The sequence below is a fragment of the Marmota flaviventris genome, chromosome 9 (genome assembly GCF_047511675.1).
Source record: "Marmota flaviventris isolate mMarFla1 chromosome 9, mMarFla1.hap1, whole genome shotgun sequence".
In the NCBI taxonomy this organism is placed as follows: domain Eukaryota; kingdom Metazoa; phylum Chordata; class Mammalia; order Rodentia; family Sciuridae; genus Marmota; species Marmota flaviventris.
In genome coordinates, this window is record NC_092506.1 from 81,214,653 (window position 1) to 81,237,014 (window position 22,362).

General features: G+C 43.6%; 1 protein-coding gene across 1 annotated transcript in view; it reads left to right on the forward strand.

Moving 5' to 3' along the window:
- The first annotated feature begins 726 nt into the window (after window positions 1-726).
- Panx1 (pannexin 1) overlaps window positions 727-22,362 on the forward strand; it is a 40,479-nt gene continuing 18,843 nt past the window's right edge. Inside the window, exons 1-2 of the mRNA XM_027951394.2 lie at window positions 727-1,320; window positions 21,478-21,617. Of these exons, the coding sequence (XP_027807195.1) occupies window positions 1,140-1,320; window positions 21,478-21,617 (321 nt within the window). The 5' untranslated portion in view covers window positions 727-1,139. The remainder of the gene's footprint in view (window positions 1,321-21,477; window positions 21,618-22,362) is intronic.

Genomic DNA, 22,362 nt, shown 5'->3' on the forward strand with positions numbered 1-22,362 from the left:
ATGTGCGAGTACACAAAGAACAGAGAAGGCAGATGAGCTTCATCTCAAGGATCCCTCAGGTTTAAAAGCCCTGCCTGGTCCCAGTGTTGGTGGTCAGAGTATTTCCCATCATCCACTCCCTGTTAGGGGTTCAGAAGCAGCTTTATGTAGCCCCCACGCACCAGTAGACACTTCTCTGCTGGCTCCCAGACTGCGGCTATGACTTGGAAGGCAAAGGATACAGGCTAACCTTGGTCTAAGACACAGTCACACAGCGCTTACTCTCAATTCAGGTCTCCCTCTCAAGCAGAGCTCCTGGAAGGGTCCAGCGCCGGGTCGTTCGATTTGCCTTATTTTGGCATCGTTGTATGATGAAGTTGTTACAGTCCCCGTTAACCTGATTTCACCGTATAGACATGTTGGGGATGGAGCACAAAAGGGGGCTACCTGTGCTCAAAGGAAGGGGCCGCTTGCAGAAATGATTTGAAAAATCTCAAATGCCAGGAAGTGGATGGAAGGGAGGGAGATTTTTCCAGAGGGGCCACTACAGGGGATGAACCCTTTGCTTATTCCCCAGGACTCTGGCAGGGGGCGGGATGCAGCCGCGCCCACTCCGCTGCGCGTCAGCGCGTCTTCCGGAAACTCCAGGCCCCTGGGTACTCGGTTTCCCTCTAGGTTCCGGAAGAGCCGGCGCCGCGGGCTGAGGGCGCAGGGCCTCCGGGAGGCATCTTTGGCGGCTGGGGCGCGCGGAGGGGCGGGGAAGTGAGGGAAGTGCTTTGTTCCCGAGTTGGTTGTAGTGCCTGCGGGCGGCGTGCGCGAGTGGCGCGGAGCCCGGGTGTCGCCCGCCCCCGGGGAGAAGCGCACGCTGAGCGCGCGGGGGCGGGACTGCAGCACCTGGGAGAGCTTTGGATCCAGACCCCCTGGCCGCAGAGGTGCCTGGCCAGGCGCTGATCCCAGGCAACTGTGGCTCCGGCAGGATCGCTGGGAGCCAGACACACCAAGGCACAAAGGCTGGAAGGATGCGGGAGCCAGCAAAGGGAAAGCGAAAGCCTCCCACCAGGCCGGTGACGGGGTGAAGGCGTCGTGCGGCCCTCCAGACGCCGCCGGTACCCGGACCTGCCCCAGTTAGCTTGCTTGGACAAACCCAGCGCGCGGTAGCCATGGCTATTGCCCACCTGGCCACGGAGTACGTGTTCTCAGACTTCTTGCTGAAGGAGCCCACCGAGCCCAAGTTTAAGGGGCTACGGCTGGAGCTGGCGGTGGACAAGATGGTCACATGCATAGCTGTGGGGCTGCCGCTGCTGCTTATCTCTCTGGCCTTCGCGCAGGAGATCTCCATCGGTAAGGCCCCTGGACGGGAGAGGCGGCCCCAGGCTGGGCCGACGTTATCTAGGTCTGCCCGGGTCTGGTGAGATGTGATTTAATTTCACAACCGCCTGAATCTCAGCAGGCCTCTGGAACAGCTTCTATTATCAATGGACGTGAAAGTTGGGAATAAAGGTGGCCCTAGTTTTATGGTCCGAAGCGTTCTTTGCCCGCGTGCATTTTTATCCGCCTTGACCCTGTTTGCATCCCCACTGATCGGACTGTGGCATCCTTTTGACTGAGGCCCTTGCCACCAGATTTGCCCCAGGACAACTGTTTCCCCCTTTTAAACCTCTCCCCTCAGTATTTGTTAAGTCACCTGTAATTTTGTGCCAGAGAGGTTCCTGAGTGGCCAAAAGTAGGATGTGAAGACAAGTGTTTCATGAAAAGCCTGTTCTCCTTTTTATTGTTTTACATTTAATTGATACTTATTTTAGTTCTGTAGAGTTGTGAATGATGGAAAATACTGCACTAGGCAGGTGTTAGATCCTTCACTTGGAGGGCCTTCATATATAGAGAGCGAGTTGAACAAATGCCCGTTATGTCAATTCTCATTTTGTCTTAACAGTCCTATGAGATTCAAAAGTCTGGAAGTTTGGACAAGGTCACCTGAGTGACTGGTCTTCCTTGGCAGCTGTCCTAACTTTCAGCACAGAAGAGATTGTCAGTGAATCAACTGGGAAGTAGTGTAGGAGGGCTAAAGACTGTTCTAGGGGTGGTCTGGAGGACAGTGGGGCTGGACCTTGGGGAAAATTTATGTCAGAGGATGGATGAAATTTGTATAAGCAGAGGTTGAGACTGTTGCAAAGTTTTGAAATGGCAGAGCATGTTACATGTTCCTGGAAGGGATACAGCAACTGTCCTAGCCAAGGCAGGAGGATTAGTCTGAGTTCCTGGAATCTCAGAGTGAGGATGGGCTTGTGTCAGATTGTAACAGAAGAGCACAGACTGACAGTCTCAGGAGTGGGAAGTATTGAGCAGAGGACCGACTGGTTGAAAATAGCACTTAATAAACAATAGCCTGATGATGGTATGCAGGATCTGGATGTGAAGAAGGAGAGAGGTTGGAGTTAGGAAGGTCAGATGCCTTATGGTGAAGCTTCAGTTGAGGTCTTGTGCATGGATGTTTGAAGAGTGGAAGGGAAAGGAAGTGTTACTTCTGAGAGATCAAGGGACAGTAAGAAGTACTTGGGAACCTGGATTTTTAATAGGCCAGGAAGGGCAGAGACTTGTTCAGCTTGTTGTAGGTCTGGATAAATGGATGTGTTGTTCATAGAAGTAGTGAAGTTGAAGCAGGTGTTTAGAGAAAAGGTGGTAATGAGTTTAATTTTGTGATCTGCAGCACTAAGTTGTTTAGTTTGGCAGGAAGTTGCCAAATGTCATGTTGAAATTAAGTTTTTAGTTTTACTAGTCTTTGGGCTGGGCATAGTTAGTCTCCGGGATTTCCTTTTGCCTTCTAGATGACAGGGAATTTAGCCTAAAGGAAAACCACTAAGTTGCATGGGTCTTGAAGATAATTTCTCCATTTAGTGACTGCTCCTTGAGTGCCAGCTGTGTGCTGAACCAAATGCCAGAGACCAAGGTCCCTGGAATAAATGAGGCATGGTCCGAGTGCTGAAGAAGTAAGTCTTGGGCCCCTCGTCTGGGCAGAGTCAGGAGGGAGATCTTGATCACTCTGACCAAATCTACCTTCAGCTCTAGTCCCATCTACCAGAGGAACTCTTAAGACATCTGTGCCAGAAGTGCATTAGATACTTCCAAATTCCAAAGAAATGGCTTGTCTGAGAGGCATTTGCAAGGAGGTTGGGAATGGGTTTACCCAGCAAGGGTTTAAGCTCATGCTGTGTGCATAGCACTGCTATGCTTTGAGGAGGATATGAAAGGATTTTTGAGACAGGGTCCTTTCCCTGTTTTGTGGATATTTATAAACCCCCTGGACACTAGAATGAAGCTGCTATTAAGTAACATCATTCAGCAGTGTGTGGTTCAATAACAAGACAAGTATTGAACTCAGGTCCCAAAGAGTGAAGGTTGGCAGGTAGTTTGGTATAGAACTTTCAAGCAAATTCCCATATCTTCTAAAGTGCTTCAGGAATTGCAAGGGAAGGACAGGCATGTGGGATGCAGCCAACAGGATCAGGGAAGTCGTATCAGATATATCTGAGTGTTCATGTACATAAAATGGTGAGGGCTTTAGAGAAGAGAAAAGGTACATAAATTAATATGTGAAATTGGTACATTGGGATCATGTCATGCAATATTTAGTTTTGTGCAGTGTAGCTGTATTCAGACAAGAACAAAACAAAGAAACAAAAGAGAACAATCACAACAATACAGAGTGGAGTAATTTAAATGGAGCAAGCACTTTGCCCACCACATTTGGTCCACGAGCACAGGCCTAGAAGAAGCATGAGATAGCCCCTGCAAACTCCAAACATGGCTTTGCTTTCCCGCTCCTAATAATCATTCCTTCCCTCTTGGGTGTCCAAGACACTCTCATTGATACACTTTACACTTTACATTATATATCACCGTGTGGCTGCCTCCTCTACAAGATACTTAATCTTCTATTGATCCTTAGAACCTGGTGTCCTACATTGCACATGGAAGTCACTTCACAAACACTGGTGAGAGAGTGAAAGGTGAGAGCTTTTAGCATTGTTAACTGTTTATTTAGTCAGGTGTGCATGGTGTTGTTCCTTGATATTGGCAGGGTTAGACACATGAGATATAGAATCTGCCTCTTAGAAGCATCATCTAGCAGAGCAGTTGGACATGGAACCCTCCTAATACAAGATTCGTGGGATGTGGGAAATGTCAGGTGTATACTAAAGCCTATGCAGTGGGAGGGCAGAAGGAGGGGTTTCTGATGACTCACAGGAACAGTGAGGTATTCAGGGCAGAGAAGAGTTTGAGTTGAGTTCTGAGGCTGGATTCCAAATATATGGAGCAGTGTGAGCTAAAGCAAGGAGGTGTAAGGTGGCTTGAGCTTGAGAGAATTAGTCTCACCTTAGGTGGGAGGTGAAACTAGTGTATGGCGGCTCTATGTGAAAGGGGGTACAGAAATGTTCCTTGTTTTCTTCTTTGCATTGGGGTGTGTACAAAATTAGAAGTGAGAAGATCATCTTTAATGATTCATGTCAGTTTTCCTTTTGTATTGATAAACTACTGCATATAGTAGTAAATTGATTGTGATTAAAAGCACTGCTCTCCAGGGCTCTGGCCCTTTTACCTCTATAGCTCACATGGGCCCAGCATGGTAGGTGCTGACATGGGGCTGCCTGAGAGGTGAGGATTACAGCAGGGACAGAGAGCAGAGGGGACTTTGCTTATTCATTCACTAAATCTTGCTCTCCTGTGAGTTGTAGGTCATCACAGAAGTGATGTGGTTCAGAGGGGCAGAGTGGAGTTGGTGCCACCGTCAAGGTGGAGGGAACTTCTGGTAGCTTTTGAAGCAGCCTGGGGCCATGGCCACTCATTGGTCTTGCTATGCCCTTTGATGGTAAGAATTGGAAGCAGAAACACTCTGGAGGAAGTGGCTAGGAGACTCTTAACTTCTGCGTTGTGGCTTGTGTTTTGAAGCCTATGGGACAGTGGAATACTAACTGTTGAGTTGCATTTAATAACACAAGTGGGCACTTGCTTTGCAAGGCCTGATATTTCTACTTTGCCTTTCCAAAATTCTATGCAAGATCCAGTTGGGGGTGTGTGTGGCAGAGGGTGGAGGGGATCTCATCACACATAACTGGCATACCACAGAAGACAATTTAAATTCAGTTGTGACTCTGGACTAGGGAGAAATGAGAGTTTGCATTTCCCAACCCTCTCCTTTTTCTCCTCTCACCCTGCATTGCATCTTGCATGCGGCAAGATGAATTCAGTAGAAACTTAGTGCTGAGATACCAGAGCACATTAGAGATCCATCCTGGGTCCTTCCTGGAAGAACAGCTGGGCTGAGGGAAAGGAGGGGATGTATATCCTCCTAAAGTCTCAGTTGCTTGGAAGTGCTCCCACTTCATGTCCTTTGGTAATACCATTCTGTCCTGTGTCAGGCCAGGCATGCTTCCTCATAGACATTTGCATCTGATAAGGATCATAAAGGATGAATGTCATTATGGGAGGGAGGTAAGTTGCACCATTGGATCTAGAAGCTTAGATTATATATGGCCCATCCCCTTTTGTGTTATTTTTGTGACAAGGGAGGGATCTGTGTGCAAAATGCTAGAGGATTGCACTGTGGAAGAAGGAAGGGTGTCATTCTGTGTGGCACAGACACCACACACCTGCCACACATCTGTAATTGTTGTGGAGACTGCAGGAGGCAAAGTTATACCATCGGCATGCCCCCTCAAATACCTCTAGAAGTGTAGCACATTTTACCCATAGAGAGCGGGAAAAGAGGTCCAGGAAATAGCTGGGTGACCACTTGTTGTAGAATATGAGCATGATTGTATTAAGTGGCCTTCGAACTCTGAAATTCTAGAGGAATATATCTAAACTATTAAAGAAATGAACTCTCTTAAGTTTGCTACTATTCTGGCCTAAATGTTTGCTAAAGCCCTAACCCCCAGTGTGATGATATTTGGAGATGGGGCCCTCAGGAAGTAATTAAATTTAGAAGAGGTCATGAGAATGGATCCCCATGATGGGTTTAGTGCCCTAATAAGAAGAGGACAGATCTGTCCACAAGTGTGACTGATAGGAAAGGCTTATGAGCACAAGCAAGAAGTTAGTCCTCTGCAAACAAGGAAGAGAGCTCTGACCAGACACAGATTCTGCTGGGACCTTGATCTGGTACTCCAGATCTTAGACTCCAGAACTGTGAGAAAATAAATGTGTGTTGTTTGAACTACCCAGTCTGTGATATTTTGTCATTGCAGCTGGAGCAGACTAAGACAAAATTTTCAGACTCTGAATGGGACTTACGTTCTTGGGTCTTCTGACAAATAGAATCTATAGTGCTCTGGTTTAGGGCTGTGCAAAGCCCAGTGCCTCAGAGACTGCTTTGATCCTTTGATATCCTAATCTGGCATGTAGCTCCAGGAGAGGAGTTCCCCAGATTCCTGCCAGGATGTTTCTTGCCCTGAGCCAGGCTGGCTGGACCACTGGGGAAAAGGGCATCTAATCTGTTGGGGATCCTTCTCTCCTGTTGCCCTTCCGCACTGCCCTCCCAGTGGGCAGCCTCATTTCTGGACAGAAAGGGATATGGGTCTTCAAAGTTAGCTAGCACTGCTTTTTTTTGCTATCATTAAAGGCATTGGGCCAGGCCCAGTTAGTCAAGGGGCAGATAAAATGGCAGCTGCTTCCAGAACCATAGTTCTTGTGTTTCCTGTAACTGAGTCAGCAGCTGGGAAGTCATCCACTGCCTTGTGGCTGAATTTATGCACATCTTTGGGAGTATCTTCGGATTGCTTTTCAGCTTGTACCAACTGGTAAAGCTGGTTGCTTCATTTAGTGGTGTCTGTAAGAGTGGGCTAGTATTTAAGGTCTCATGGCATAGATCCCGTAGAAAAGCACATGCCTACTCATGCTCAGAACCAAAGAGCCAAGAGAAGGATGCATGCTGTCCAGAGAGGCTGCTGTTGCACAGATATTGCCTTGCTAGTGTTTTGTAGTGTTTTTAGTGTACAAGTAGTACATAAATATGTTCTCATGGTAAAGGATTCTTCAATTTCCTTCACCCTGTGCTAGGGGTAACCATTATGCCGTGAATAGCCTTGTCATTGCCTTTCTCTACATTCATATAACATGTATATATCTTATTTTAATTTTTAAATAATTGAGTCACGATGTCATAGTTTGTTTCCTGCTTAGTATGTTTTGAGGAGCTTTCTGTGTCAGTACACAGGCCTTACAGTTTTATGAAGGGCAGAACAGCATTCCATGGCACATTGTATTCTCATAGCTCATCTAAGCAGGCCCCTGATAATGGGTGGTTACATTCTTTTAAATTACTACTCTCACACATACAGCTTGTTTGTATAAAATCTTTGCAAATGCTTTTTTACTCCTAACTTTAAAAGTAAAAGAGATTAGAACATTATCAGTTTCCTGAAGATGAAATCATTTTCCAGGATGGCTTTGCATTCTTGAGTTCCTCTTTCAAGTAAGTAAAGGAAAACAACAACAACACTGCCTTGTGTTTTTAGAGGGAGTCCCGCTGACTCCCTCTAAATGTAACCTTTGGAAGTCTGGAAGGGGCATTGATGTGCTCTTGGTTTTAAGAAAGAAATTAACCATTTTAGGGTAAAATTGCAATTTTAAGTTGCCCTCTTTAAAAAAGAAAAAAAAACACAAAACTTTATTTTCTTTATTTAGTTTTTTATGTGGTTCTGAGAATTGAACCCAGTGCCTCACATGTACTAGGTAAGCGCTGTACCACTGAGCCACAACCCCAGCCCCCTGAGTTGAACTTCTTGATACAGGTTCTCATTGCATTTGCCCTGTAAGTTTCCCTCCTATAATTAATTGTTGAATTCTATCTCCCCACCCTATAATAAACTCACTAAGGGCAAAGGTCACTTGTAGGCATTCAGTAAAGTGTGTGTAAACATCAAAATGAACAGGGATGTCAGTAGGATTTTACCATTTTTAGATACTGAGTATTAGTATTATGTTGTCTCTAAAAGGAATTTTATGTGTCTTGATAGAATCAGTTTTTTTTAAAAAAAAAACTGCATTAAAATTACTTGAAAACTCTGTAGTACCATTGGAGTTGACTAGAATAACAGTAATAGAGCAGGAGGTAGGACGAGACAGACAATAAGCAAACATTTTAGTAATTGTGAGAGCAAAGAAAAACAATAGTAGAACCACTGAAAAAAGAAAAAATATCTGCAATACCAGAATTTAATTACTTTCGAATTTTGTTTCTGGTGAGGGTTGTTTTGTTTGTTTGTTTGTTTGTTTGGTCTGGTAATTTTGATGAGAGATTTGTGGGGGTTTTGTCAAAACTGTGTATGCATTAATTTTTTTTTTCAATTTCATCATGGTTAGACACAGCCCATCCTTGGAGCAGATAAATATTCATTTATTTTTTTCTGATTATCTTTAATAATTATATTTAAACCTTTACCACTTTAGTCTGTTTCTTCTTTTGATGGGACATCAAAACTGTAGCCAATAATTCCCCCATTGTTATGTATTGGAAAACCCAGTCTTAATTCATTGGTTTTTGGTTTCCTCTTAGGAAAATAAGCCCATTTTAGGACTGTTTCTGTTGTGCTGCATGTAAATCTGTTGATTCACATAAAAACATCTGATCATTCTGGTCAGAATAGCTTATACTGGATTGTTTCCAGAAGTGAGGAGGTACCTGGTAAGTTAAATGAACTTTATCATTCAACATCAAATGTCATTCTCTAGAGCAGTGGTTTCAATTTTTTTGGCCCAAGAGCCTTTCACACTTAAAATTTCTTAAGGATTCCAAAAATCTTTTGTTTGAGGGTTTTATGTTTGGTATTTACCATATTAGGAATTAAAATTGAGAAATTTTTAAAAATATTTTTAAATTTAAAATAGTAAGCTCATTGCATGTTGACATATGTAATATATAGAAATGTATAGTGTATATATATATAAAAATTTTTTTCTATATTGGGGATTGAACCAGAGCATGTTAAGCAAGCTCTCTACCACTGAGCCATACCCCAGTCCTATAATAAATTTTTATGAAAGGCAGATAACAATGTGATATTATTGTGAATTAATGACTTAGACCTCCTTCTGCAAAGTGGTCTCAGATTCTAAAGTTGCCACACTGCACTTGAAGATCAAAAGCTCTGGAGTCAAGATCCAAGGTGGAGTTCAAAGTCAGCGGGTCAAATGATGTGCACCATTTAAATTTAAACAGTACTTTCAGAGGCCCTTCAGAATATAGTTTATACTTCTCTATCTACAAGGTGGGGAATGCCCCTTTGTCCACTTCTTTACTGACACTTAAAATCTTCAGTTTCTAATTTGCCATTCTTACTTGAACTGGCATCTCGAGGTCTTGGTTTGTAGTTTCTTATTTACACTGGGATTTCACAAGACATATTTTTGGGCTCTCACAGCCACCCTTAGCCAAGTCTGGATGCTGCTTGTTCTGTTGGGCTATTTATTCTTTCCTGTTGGGTGTGTGGTCCTGGAGAGATTGACACTTCTTACTTGGCTTATAAAATCCTTTTTCTCACCTCTCTGAAATCCATCTTAACTACTTCTCTTTAACTTTCTTTTTAAGCAAAAAGGTTAACAACATTTTATTTCTGAGCCCTGTTTCCTGTTTAAATTTAGTCAAAACATAAAACTTTCAAATATCATTTATTATGAAATGTGAAAATACCTTTAAAATGTTTCTTATAAGTATTAACATATTCTTCACACTTGAAGATCTAGCATGAGAGTTCCTGAAGTTCCCAGAAAGCACAGCACTTTCCCATGGGAAGGCTGCTTTTCAGAAGGAGAAACACTCTCTCAGTTTTTCTTTTGCCTGGGGAAGATTCCCTGTCCTCTCTGACAGCCCCAGGTGTTCATTTGAAAGGCAGGCAGTACCCATTAAATGACATAATACATAGAGGCCTGACACATGGTTGATATTCAGTAAATGTTAGTTGACTTAGTACTGAGGATGAATTAAGCTAATACAGTCTGAAGGTACTTTGCAAAAATTATCAGCCTCCAGCAGACCTGAGACAGTCTCAGGCTTGTCTCCAGCTCCCCCTCAGATTCAGGGCCATTCAACAGGCTCTGGAGGCTTAGCTGGAATAAGTCTTGAATGGTGATGACTGTGACTTGCCTCCCTTCCTTTCCCCAGTGTTCTTGGCAGGAGGAGAGCCCAGAGACTGATGGTCATAACATTCTTCTTCTTAATAAGGCCTCATTTTTTTCTAAAAAGCAATCTAAGCCCTGCGTTCTCAGTTTGTTTTCCTTATTGAGCTATTGAAGTGAATAATGGAACAGAAAGATGATCCCTTTATTAACAGCAAGGAACAGCTGTGTGGCCCATGTGTGGGCAGAAGGCATCTCCCCTGAGGTCAGTCTCACCCTGTAACATGAGGGCACCAGATAAAATTAGATATTGCATGCACTCCCGTGGCCGTCTGATTCAGGAACTGTGGTTTGTGCCTGCCTTAAGGTGATGATTCTTTTTCTTCTTTCATTCTTTTTCTTCTCTCCATTCATGTACTCCTTTGTTGGACACATATCTGTTGAGCACTGTGGTTCACCCTAGGATCTATCAGTGAGAAAGCAGACATGGTCCCAGGAGCTTGCCATCTCCCTAGTCATTTCAGAACTCTGGCTGATCAGTGCATTGGAACAAGAGAGGTAGTGGAGGACCTCATCTAGTATGGGGCCTCAGGAATGGCTTTACTGAGGAAGAAACACTGCAACCAAGTGACACATCAGCATGGTTGAGACCTCTTACGAAGAATGGATGTGCTTTTTTTGAGAAACTGAAAGAAAATTAGTGTTATTGGTACCTATTGAGGAAGGGGTAAGAGGAAGTGGTGTAAAAAGAATGCACAGGTGAACAGGAGTCTGGTTATTGAGGGCCTTGTGGGATTTGGGTCTCAGAATTTATTTGGATCTCAGAGGGTTTTTAACTGAGAGCATTTTATTTTTTTATTGGTTTTATTTTTTAAAAGTATGTTCACACCAATTTATGTCTTCATACATGTACTTTGGATAATGATGTCCATCACATTCCACCATCATTGCTGACCCCCTGCCCCCTTCCTTCCCCTCCCATCCCTCTGCTCTATCTAGAGTTCCTCTATTCCTCCCATGCTCCTCCTCCTTACCCCACTATGAGTCAGCCTCCTTATATCAGAGAAAACATTCAGCATTTGGTTTTTTGGGATTGGCTAACTTCACTCAGCATTATCTTCTCTAACTCCATCCATTTACCCGCAAATGCCATGATTTTATTCTCTTTTATTGCTGAGTAATATCCATTGTGTATATATGCCACATTTTTTAATCCATTCATCTACTGAAGGGCATCTAGGTTGGTTCCACAGTTTAGCTATTGTGAATTGTGCTGCTATAAACATTGATGTGACTGTGTGTCCCTATAGTATGCTGTTTTTGAGTCCTTTGAATATAGACCGAGGAGAGGGATAGCTGGGTCATATGGCGGTTCCGTTCCCAGTTTTCCAAGGAATCTCCATACTGCTTTTTATAATAGCTGCTCCAATTTGTAGTCCCACCAGCAATTTATGAGTGTGCCTTTCCCCTCACATCCTTGCCAACACTTGTTGTTTGTCTTCATAATAGCTGCCATTCTGACAGTAGTGAGATGAAATCTTAGAGTAGTGTTGATTTGCATTTCTTTAATTGCTAGAGATGATGAACATTTTTTCATGTATTTGTTGATTAATTGTATATCCTCTTCTGAGAACTAAGAGCATTTTAAAATCATACCCCAGATACTTTGGGGAAAGACTAATTAGGGGCATTGCAGGAAGTTTCAGCTTACTAACTTGTGTGCCAGCAGTATCATATATATCTTGGAATTGCTGTGGTACATTATATGGGGTAAAAATTTATCAGGAACCATTCCTGGAGCTCTGCGGACATGCCTGTCTATTGTCCTGGGGATGCTGGAATTGATTCAGGAAGAACTCAAGCTGGTCACATTCAGTGAGTGTGCTTTGAAACTTTATGATCACTTATGAAGCTCGGCCAGTACAGTGGACAGTGTGGAATAAGACTGTGGCTGGCAGGGGTGGACCAGGTGTGGTGTGATGGGGTCCCAAATGGCTCCAGCACTTGGCTCTCACGATCTGGCAAAACAGAAAGTCCTGTCTGCTAAGGGCCTAGCTAGGGCCCTAGAAGGGAACAACTAAGTGGGGATGTCCCAATGGGACATGTTCCTCATGCCTTCCTCTGTCCTTATTGCTAATATTAACAGCCACTGTGTATGTGCTACATTCATTAGGCCTGATATTTTTCTCAGCAGCAATTCTTCAAAACATTTATATTTTTCCACTTTTGAGAGATTGTGTGGAATATGTAGTGGTTTAAGGCTTGAGGTTTGGAGTCAGCATGCATGGGACCTAGTCTAGACACAACACACTTTCAGTGTGAGGCCTTGGACAGGTTATGTAATTCTCTGCGCTCCAGCTTCCTCCTTAGTGAAAGGAGTCATAGAAGAACCTATCTCATGGGGTGGAGAGAATTAAATTAATTAATACACAGGAAGCACCAGAACATACTGTGGAACATAGGGCGCATTCAGTGCATGTTAGGTACTGAAATGCCCCTAATCCTGTTATGACAGAAGATGAATGGGCCAACAGGGGTCAGGAACTGTGCCCAGGCACACAGAGCAGGGCTGGAGTGCAGCTCTCATTCCAAGGCCTGGGTTTTGGCCAGTGTTGTGTGCTTTCTACCCTTTGGTTGTACATATGACAGGGCAGTACACTTAATGGCGGGAGCTTGCTTCCCAGCTCGGAAGACTGCTGATTTGCACTAGGTCTCTTACTCTGCTTCTATGGGATCTTCTCTCCTACTCTTTGCATTCTTGCTGGGAAGGGTGCTGATTCTGTTAGAGTCCCAGCCAGTCTTACCCCAGCTCAATACTGTAGCCCCAGCTGGTCACCAGAAATACTTGTGCATGGATTACAGCACCTAAAATGTGGAGACAACATGTTCTTCCACGCCACACTGCCGAACCTCCTTGCCACTATTCAGAATCAAGTCTGTGCTTTCCAGCGTGTGGTCCCAGCATGTCCTTGCCCTGATCCCCAGCTGGACTCTCTTCTTCAGACACAGTAGTCTGCTCCCTGTCCTCAACACACTTTCAACTCCACAGACTCAAGGTATTTCTTGTGTTGTTTCCCCAGTCTGTGTTCTCTCCTCTCCTCGCTTTAAGTGTGAATATCTGGTGAGTATCATGGTTCAGCCCTTACCCTCATGCAATGTTTGTTTGTTTGTTTTAATCTGTTATCATTAGTAGTTTATTTTTGGCCTCCTCCACTGGACTGGAAGCCCTGGAAGGGTGGGGACTGTGCCTGCTTTATCTTTGAATCCTCTGCATCACATACAGTACCACATACATAGTAGGTGCCCTGTGAATGCTTTTTGAGTTAAGCTCTGCCTTTGGGAAACATCCTTCCCATCTGTTGCCTCTTGTAGAGATGGGAAGGATGGAACCCTTGGGAGGCCTGAACCCTTGGCTCTTAGTGGTTTGCTGCAGGCACAAAGGCCATGGGGTAGTAAATACCCCACTTTAATGGACAGCTTGGAAGTCCCTTTTCTATTTGACGTTCCTTGAGAAAAGAGCTTTTGCCACTTCAGCATCTGCCTCTGTCACGTGAAACTCATGATAGTCTATTTAGATTGCCCTTGTTTGCAAAGCAGTCTCATGACCAGTTGTCTACATAATAGTAACAGTCATTAAGAGTTCTTCTCATTTTGTATAGTAACTAATGTTTGATTCAGAACTGAATTTAGATGCCCAAGGCCTTCTACTACATAAAAAGGTTTCTTTGTTTCAGGAGCTACAAAAGCTAGCTTTTAAAAGTCATCTTTGAGGGAGAGATGATACAAAAAGACTTCATGAAGTTGAATCTAGTTTCAGGCTGTAGACTTTTAAAAATTCAAGGTCAGCTTTTATGGTACATTTTAGAAAATAAAAAAGTAAATAAATGAGAAATTAAAATAATTATAAATGCACAGAAGAAACAATACATGATATGACAAAGGGACCTTCCATCCATATATCTCCTGGGCTTACCATGGCACCTGACACCTAGAAATAAACATCTTAGCTACCATTTATTGAGCTCTCACTGTGTTCTAGCACTGTGGCAGACATTTCCTTTGATATTTATAGGAATTTTATGAAGTCTTACAAATGAGAAAAATTAGGTTTAGAGAGAGCAAGTAACTTGCTAGGAAGTAAAAGAAAAACCCAATGCCTATTGAATATAATGGGATTTTTTGTTTTTCTTTTGGTTCCAAGGATTGAACTCAGAGGCACTTAACCACTGAGCCACATTCCCAGCCCTTTTTTTATATTTTATTTTGAGATAGAGTCTCACTGAGTTTCTTAGGGCCTCACTAAGTTGCTGAGGCTGGCTTTGAACTTGTGATCCTCCTGCCCCAGCCTCCCGAGCTTCTGGGATTACAGGCATACACTACTGCGCCTGGCTTGGCTCTGTGGTTTTTGATGACACATTTTGGTGAACTTGGGTGTAGAGCTTAGGACCAGGTTGCTGGGAGAGGATGTTGTTGATTCCTGTGTATTGGCCAGCCTTGTGTTCTGCAGTGTCCAGTCATCTTCACTCTGCCCTGCTCCAGGTCTGCCTCTACTTTCCTTCCAGGGTATCATGTATGTCCCACACTTGGGGGTGAATCCTAGCTTGGCCAAGTGTTTGATGAGTCACCTAACCCTCCCAGCCTCTATTTCCTCATCTGTAAAATGGGTATAATAGCTAGTTGAGAGGTTTCTTTTGTTGAATTGAATGAGAGTGGCAAACTCCTGTCTCAGTTGAATTCAATAAATACTGTCTCTGTCTCTCTCAAAGAGGTGATTCTGTGCTGGGAAGGAACTTAAAGGTGATCAGTACTTAAGAGAACATCAGAATGATGTGGAAGTCATGTTGGCTCACATGTGATTTTTTTTTTTCCCCATGGAGTGGATGATTTGTGTCACCAAGTAACATTGGATGAAGCATGCTGAAGAGGAAGGAATATGAAGTATACAATGATGAAATATTTACATGGTCTCCCAGGGTCTCCTCTTATTCACAGGGAAAAGATGCTTGTGCAGTGGAGAGAGTCCTGGTGGAGGCACTTTAGCCAAATGACTATGGTGATAGATGAGATCAGCAGTCATGGGGGAAACTGTTATCCACTCAGTGACTCCCAAGGTAGTGTCCTGAGGAGGACCCACAGCCTGCCCTTGGGATTGCTGCCATTCCAGAAAAGGTAACTAAAAAGACATGACAACTAAATGCAGTGTGGATTCTGATTGAAGAAAAAATAAGTTTCTGTAAAGAATAGTTTGGCAAATCTAAATATAGGTTTAGCATCTTTAATCTGAAATCTGAAACTCTTTGAGCACCAAGATGGAGCTCAAAAAGTTTTAGGTTTTAGAGCATTTTAGATTTTGAATTTTTGGATTACAATAATCAACCAATAAAGTCCATGCAGATATTCCAAAATCTAAAACACTTGTTTTGAATAAGAGACATTCAATCTTTACAGATAGCAAACTGTACCACATATGCTATTTTCAGTTCAGTCTTTGCACTGGATTAAGAGAATGTCCTTGTTCTTAGAAGACCATTCCTTCAGGATTCACAATTCTGAAAGGGTCATGAAGTCGGCAGCATTTTCAAGTGGTTCAGAAAAATAAAAATAGAATGTATATATCATATATACATAGAGAGGATGTGTGGCATAATGTTGACGGGGGTTGAAGCTAAACCTTGAATATACATGATGTTATAATATTCTTGTAACTTTTTTGTAGGTCTGAAAACTTTCGAAAATAAATGTTTAATTAAAAAAAAAAAAAAGGATGAGGTAAACTGGGAATGGGAGTGTGCCCCTATAGTCCTAACTATTCAGGTGGGGGGCGAGGTGGGAAGATAACTTGTACCTAGGAGTTCAAATCCAGCCTGGGTAACATTGTGAGACCCCCATCTAAAAATAAAAAATAAAAAAGATGAGGTAAATGCAGCACTGTGTAATATCAATATGGCTTTATAGAACTAAAACTTTTTGAACTTTATGTTAATATCAAGATGGCAAATTTTTAAAAAAATTTAAATACATTTAATCCTCTTTTGCATCTTTATGTATTGTTGGGTCCTTCTGATGCCTAACTTCACACCGTGGTAAACATGGAAATATTACTTGTGGAATGGTTGTCAGGTTTTACTAGATTTATTCAAGTTCTTCTTTTGTGTGGCTTAGACCTTCCTAGTATGCTAAGGAACTGAACTTGCTACCACAGGAAGAAGTCCCTCAGACTAGCCCTTTGTTCCCCAGTCTGTCTGTTCCCTAGATATAAACCAGGTCTCGTGGTGACTTGTGGCTGTCACCACAGTCTAGTTTCTTCTTCTGCTCTGGCACTTAGCAAGCCATGCTCTCCCACCATTGTTCATAGGATTAAGGGGTTCTGGTCAGCTCCCTGCTGAGGCTCACCACCTTGTGTCTTCTTCTCTGGCTGTGGGGCCATGTGGTCACACATCCTGGTCTGTGTGGTTGGTAGGTACAAAGGGAGTTGCTGTACTAACAGGGCCTTGTCTAATCCATGAGGGAAGACCTTCTATTCTGAGACAGGGAACAGCTATTTATTGCTCTGTACAATAGGTGATGGGTTAGTGAAGTATCAGGATTCCTTGGAACTCTAGAAAATAGCATCGATGTGCCCATCTTAGCAAAGGCACAGGTGTTGTTAGCTCTGGTGTGTTCTCTTGAAAAGTCAGCTCAGCTATGAAAAAAAGGGACCCAGTGAACCAGCTTGGCTTAAAGGGAAAGAAAATTATTTCAATTCCGTTTTTTAGTTTGGGCTGTAAAGAGTACTTGTATTTCCTCACTATTTTGAAATACATCTGAGCCTTGGAGTCATTTTCTGCAAAGGAGAAGTGGAGGCAGTCATGGATAATTTGGGACTTCAAGGATATATAAATTTTTTTGTATTTAGAGTTGGAAGATGGGTTTAGGTTGAAGTCTGCTGGGAAGGCAAAAAGAGAGGAATGGGGTTCTTTTTTAGGAAGAAAAGTTATCATGAGATTCTTATAATTTTACTGTATTTTGTGATGGGATCTATGAGTATTTGGCAGGAAAGAACCTTCTGGGGCAAATGTCATTTGGTCTTCCTGTGTTAGAGTCAAAGGTACTTTAAGCAGACTCAGGCCTGCTTCATTGTCCTAATAAGGCTTGTTGCTGTTCTGTTGATTTTTAAGAGCCAAACATTACTCATCCCTTCTCTTTACAGCACAAATTCATGATCTTTTTTATGTAATTGTTCTCACTGAACTTAGAGTTTAGAGTAGAGCAATTTTCAAATTTTCCTGGCAGCCTTTAAATAGAGACAACCCTTTCAAGTTCAGTGCTTTGTAGGTTGTTTTATGATGTACCTGGATCCCATATGTATGAGGGGTGTGTGTGTGTGTAATTTACATTGACATGTACAGATTTGTTTTAAAAAATGAGATGTTTTGTAGACACTTAAAATATCATGTAGATACTAATGACTGTTATTGATATAATCATTATTATATTCTCTGTTTTGCCTCTGTGCCTCCCAGAACAGCCACCCCAGAATTGATTTTTTTTTCCCCCTCCAAAAAATTCCCTTGCTTTGTTTCTTCTCATTTCCCCCTGTCTGACCCAATTTTCTTCAGTCACTTGTGCCTTTTGGTTCATCTTTCTTGAGTTTGGAAGTAAAGATGGAGACCCAAGTGGATGTCCCAGCTGTCTCTCACCATCCAGGGGATCTCAGTGCCTCAGTTTCCTGTCTCTCACATGAGGGTGAAAGTACACAGCATGGGTCCATCCCATTAGCAACCATGTGCTGCTCCCTACATTCTCATTAGCTTAGAATAGCTTCCATTTGCAAGTTCCTCTGAAGTTTTCCCAGCTAGTTTACTGTAGCTCACCATTCCAGTTCTTATATTTGTTAGACTTGTGATTTTGTTGGTTTCATTAACTCTGAGGAGGCCTGATTTCTGTGCCATCCCACAGCACTGTCATGTGGAAGCAACGCAGAAAACTTGGTGCCTGGGTCCATGCTCTGGGTCCTGGAAGGCAGGATGGACATAATTGTCAGAGGGCAGCTGGGGTCTTGCTCAGCCCTCAAGATCTTCAGTGCCCTTCTGACCAGCCCAGGACTACAGCAAAAGTAGGCCAGAATCCCTCCTATTGCAGCTAGATAAGAGTGGAGAGGCCCTGTACTGGTGTTGGTGGCATTGAGAAGCCTCTGTCTGGCTCTCTGCTCTCTCTTCCCTGGCTCTTGCTTCTCCTCAGGCATTGCTGCTGTCTGCTTCTCTACCAGCTGCTGTGGGACAGCCACAGTTACAGGTCTAGGCTACATGAAGGGCTACCTGGGCTGCCACTCAGAAAGGTGTGACCATGCCCTGGGCTCCAGGTGGAGGTACCTAGAGGGTGTTTGGGAAAGACCTGTGGTCCAGGCCACTCAGCAGATGTTGTGACTACCTCCACAGGACCCAGTGAACACCCATTTCTACTGCATGGTCTTTTGTTATATTTAGCCAGATGAATGAGTGTAAAGCCCACAACTGCCTCAACACTTCAGCCAAGTAGGAGTGTTCTTTGTCCTTTAGGGTGTAAACCTGAAACTCACAACTTCTGTGCATTGTGAAAAGCAGTGCGTATCTCACTGAAGCTGTTCCTGGAAACCCTGGAGTGCTTGTTCAGCTGCTGCATGGCCTCGCAAAGCCCAGGAGTCTGGCTGAAGGCTCTCATGGGGCTGTTTCCCCAAATGCCCAATGGGATGGTGAACACTTGCATGTTAATTGAGACATTACTTATGGTAGTACTTTGAAACTTTTCAAGTACCAGACAGAATTTGTTTGGCACAGGATGGTGTGGAAGTTGAGAGAGATGGGGACGTGTCCTGCCTGTGAAGACTTCTATTACTAGGGGAAATAAGATATGTGTGGGTGTTTAAAGATGATTTTTTGCACATCTCTTATGGCTTCAAAGTTCTGGGGAAGGTCAGTGGGGAGGAAGCTTGTGGAGCAGGTGATGTCTGAGCTGGGATTGGAAAGATGGCTCCTTGAGGTAGCCAGTGTGGATGGGGCATTGACAGATGATTTTGAAGGTCAAGCCCTCCAGGCCAAGGCAGTAGTGTGAGAAAAGGCACAGGTTTGGAAACATGTCAGACTGTATATGCCAACCAGTGAGCTGGATTGGAGCATTGGTTTGGATTTGTACCCTGGGTTGGGAGGACCTGTGGGCAATGTTGAGCCAAGGGAGTACCAAGGTCAGAATGGAGTTTTAGGGTGAGTCATCTGGCAGCAGTTTAAATGGGTGGAGTTTAAAAAGACTGGAAACTCTCTTTAGTGCAAGACTACTAGAAAACTATGTAAACACAAAAGTTTGTTTATCTTCCAATTATTATTTTAAGAGTAAATGTGATAGAAGTATGTACTTCTACATAGAAGTACATTTGGAGGCATCAGTCAGGGTGATACAGGTCCCAGGCTTCCCAATCCAGTAGCAGCAGCAGCCACTCTGAAACAGTGCCTATCCATTAGGCAGACTGTTGTGAGTGAAGACATAGTGCTGCTCAAGCAGCATGTGCAGGTCCCTTGCACCCTCTGACTGTGTCCTCCCTTTGCTCTTGCTTTTCACTCTTGTCTTGGATCCTGCCCGTGCCTGGACTTGACTTCCTTGACTTAGTTTCCCATTCAGTACTCAGTATTGGGGCTTAATCTGTTTCTTTTCTTAGGTTGTCCTTGACCCTTTCTAGGGAGCTCTCCCCTTCCTGGTGATTTGGAGAAAACACCTTCTGAGACCACCCCATTCCACCAAGACTAAGTCCAGGGACCTCCTCTGCTGTAGCCTTGCTGAAGGGACCAGCCTAGAGACAAGTGTTGAGATGGGTGGAAGATTACTGACTACTCTTGAGCTTTGGTCCCCTCCAAGGAGAAAGGGAGATAGGTTTCTCTCTCTCCCCGTTAGTCTGGGAAGCTTTAATGTGGTAATGATGGAAAGGACTGGCTGTTTCCAGTGAATATTGGTTGCCTCCAGATTTGTTTGTTTGTTTGTTTTTCCTGACCTATTCCAGATGAAAAACATTTCCTGAGCAGCTCAACATGTCCTCAATCTCTCTTTCTCTCTCTATATATATATCTTCTCATCTCAGTTATATTTTCCTTCTTCCTTGTTTGCAAAAACTTTGGTATAAAATGTTTAGCATTTTGTATTTTCTACTCCAAAACTTTGTACCATTGCCTTGAGGAAGGCCTCTGAGATCCCATGATAGAACTGGAAGCATCATTACCTACAGAAAGAATTTTACTTAATTCACTATGAGAACTTTAAGAACATTTTGGTCTGCACAGGCTTTTAGGAAATTCTAACAGCATTGTTCATTTTCATGAATAAGTATTTGAACAGATGTTCCCAAGCTGGCAGCTTATCAACAATTTTACCAGAAGCTATCTATTTGTAACCTGAGAACTTGCCATCCCCTGTTGTGTTACTGTTATACTCCTAAGCTTGGTGGTGAATGATACATAGGAAGCATTGATAGTCACACTGATACAAAAGCAGTGTGAGGTTAGCCCTGAGCCTTGTGCCTTCCTGATTGCTAAAAATGCAGGATCTCAAGTTCTTGAAGTCTATGGCATGGAGGTTTCTGCCAAGGAAGAAGAGGTGCTCAGAGCTTTTCCCATGCACCTCCTCCTACTATAAGCATCCGCTCTCCTGATGACCTACCCTTCACTTCCCTCTTCTGCCATAAGTGCGTAGGCCACACTTCCCCAGAGGAGGTGACTTATTAAGACCTTTTATGTGCCAAAGTCTGGGGGAAGTCTAGTCCCTGCCCCTCCATGGGATGGGAAGGCAGAATGGCAGGCATGCTCTAGTCTTTAAAGGAATACCAGGAACTACTCATTACTTTACCGAGAAAAGTATGACACCAAGCACCTAGTGGGAATCAAATGCTGTAATAAGTGCTGTCAAAACTGCCCTCCTTTTTTGGTCACCACAGCGAATCTATAATGTAGATGTTAATGTCAATCTCATTTTTTTAGATTCAGGCTTTGGAAGTCTAAGTGACTTAACAGCTATGAGTCACCCAGTTATGAATGGCAGAGTCAGGTTTAAATACAACTTATGTCAAAGCCCAGGCACTTAGCACTCTCCATGCTGCATAGGTTGTGGGAGAGACTGTGCCTACAAGGGACCCAGCAGCTGGTCCCTATGCCTGTGACACACTCACTCCATGCATGCTTGATGTGGACCAGGGAGCATGCTGGACCAGTGGCTGCAAGTGGAGGTTCAGTGCCAGGCCCTGTGCCTGCTATGAGACACAGCTCTTCCCTGGCCCCCCAGGTCCTGTTGGCTAATTTCCTGCCATAGTCTTGCAGAGAGTGGGTAGTGTGGGGAGGGTGCAGGCTCTTGCATTTTAATTCATTCCAAACAATCTGTTTTGCTTCTCAGGTACCCAAATAAGCTGTTTCTCCCCAAGTTCTTTCTCCTGGCGTCAGGCTGCCTTTGTGGATTCTTATTGCTGGGCTGCTGTTCAACAGAAGAACTCTCTGCAGAGTGAGTCTGGAAACCTTCCACTGTGGCTGCATAAGGTAATAGAGAAACTTTCCAATCTGTCCTACTTGTTTTATAGATGAGCAAGTGGAAGCCTAGAGAGATTGTGCCTGTCCACAGCCTTGTGGATAGGTATGGCCAACAGGACTGTTTCTCAGATTATAAAGCCACAGCACTTTCAATTCAAAAGATACCTCAGAGCTTCCTTGGTCCTGCAGCTTTGCATAGCAGATGGGGACACAGGTGCTTTGGATTTTCAGCTCTATAACAGAAGCACCTTGTTGGTCTCTATTACTTTCCATTAATACCCAACAGAATGTCTGGTTCCTAGGAGGTTCTCAGTACATTCTGAATGTTTGAAAGAGCAGGGCTGAGAGTAGCAGAGTCAGGATTTAGCAAAACTCCTTCACCAGTGACTTTTCTGTCACATACAGGGTATCTTGGAAAAAGTAAGGACCAACATAGAGTTTGGTTTCTTCTAGCCAATGCATTATTGGGGCATTCAGAAGCCCAAAAGTGTGACTCCTTCTGGGAGTGCTAGGTGCAGCACGGCTTTTGGAGTAGATTCCTTTGCTTTCTGATGGGTCCAGGCCTTGCAAGGAAGGAGAGATACTACACAAGAGACATCAATATTAGGTTCTGTGTCCTATAGAGAAGAGGGGCAGGTCAGGAGCTCTGTGGTCAGGGGAGTGCTATGGAGCAGGAGCACATAGAGACTGGAAGCTAAGAACCTGGGCTGGAATTAGCAAGTTTGTGAAGAACATTCTGAGTAATAAAGTAACT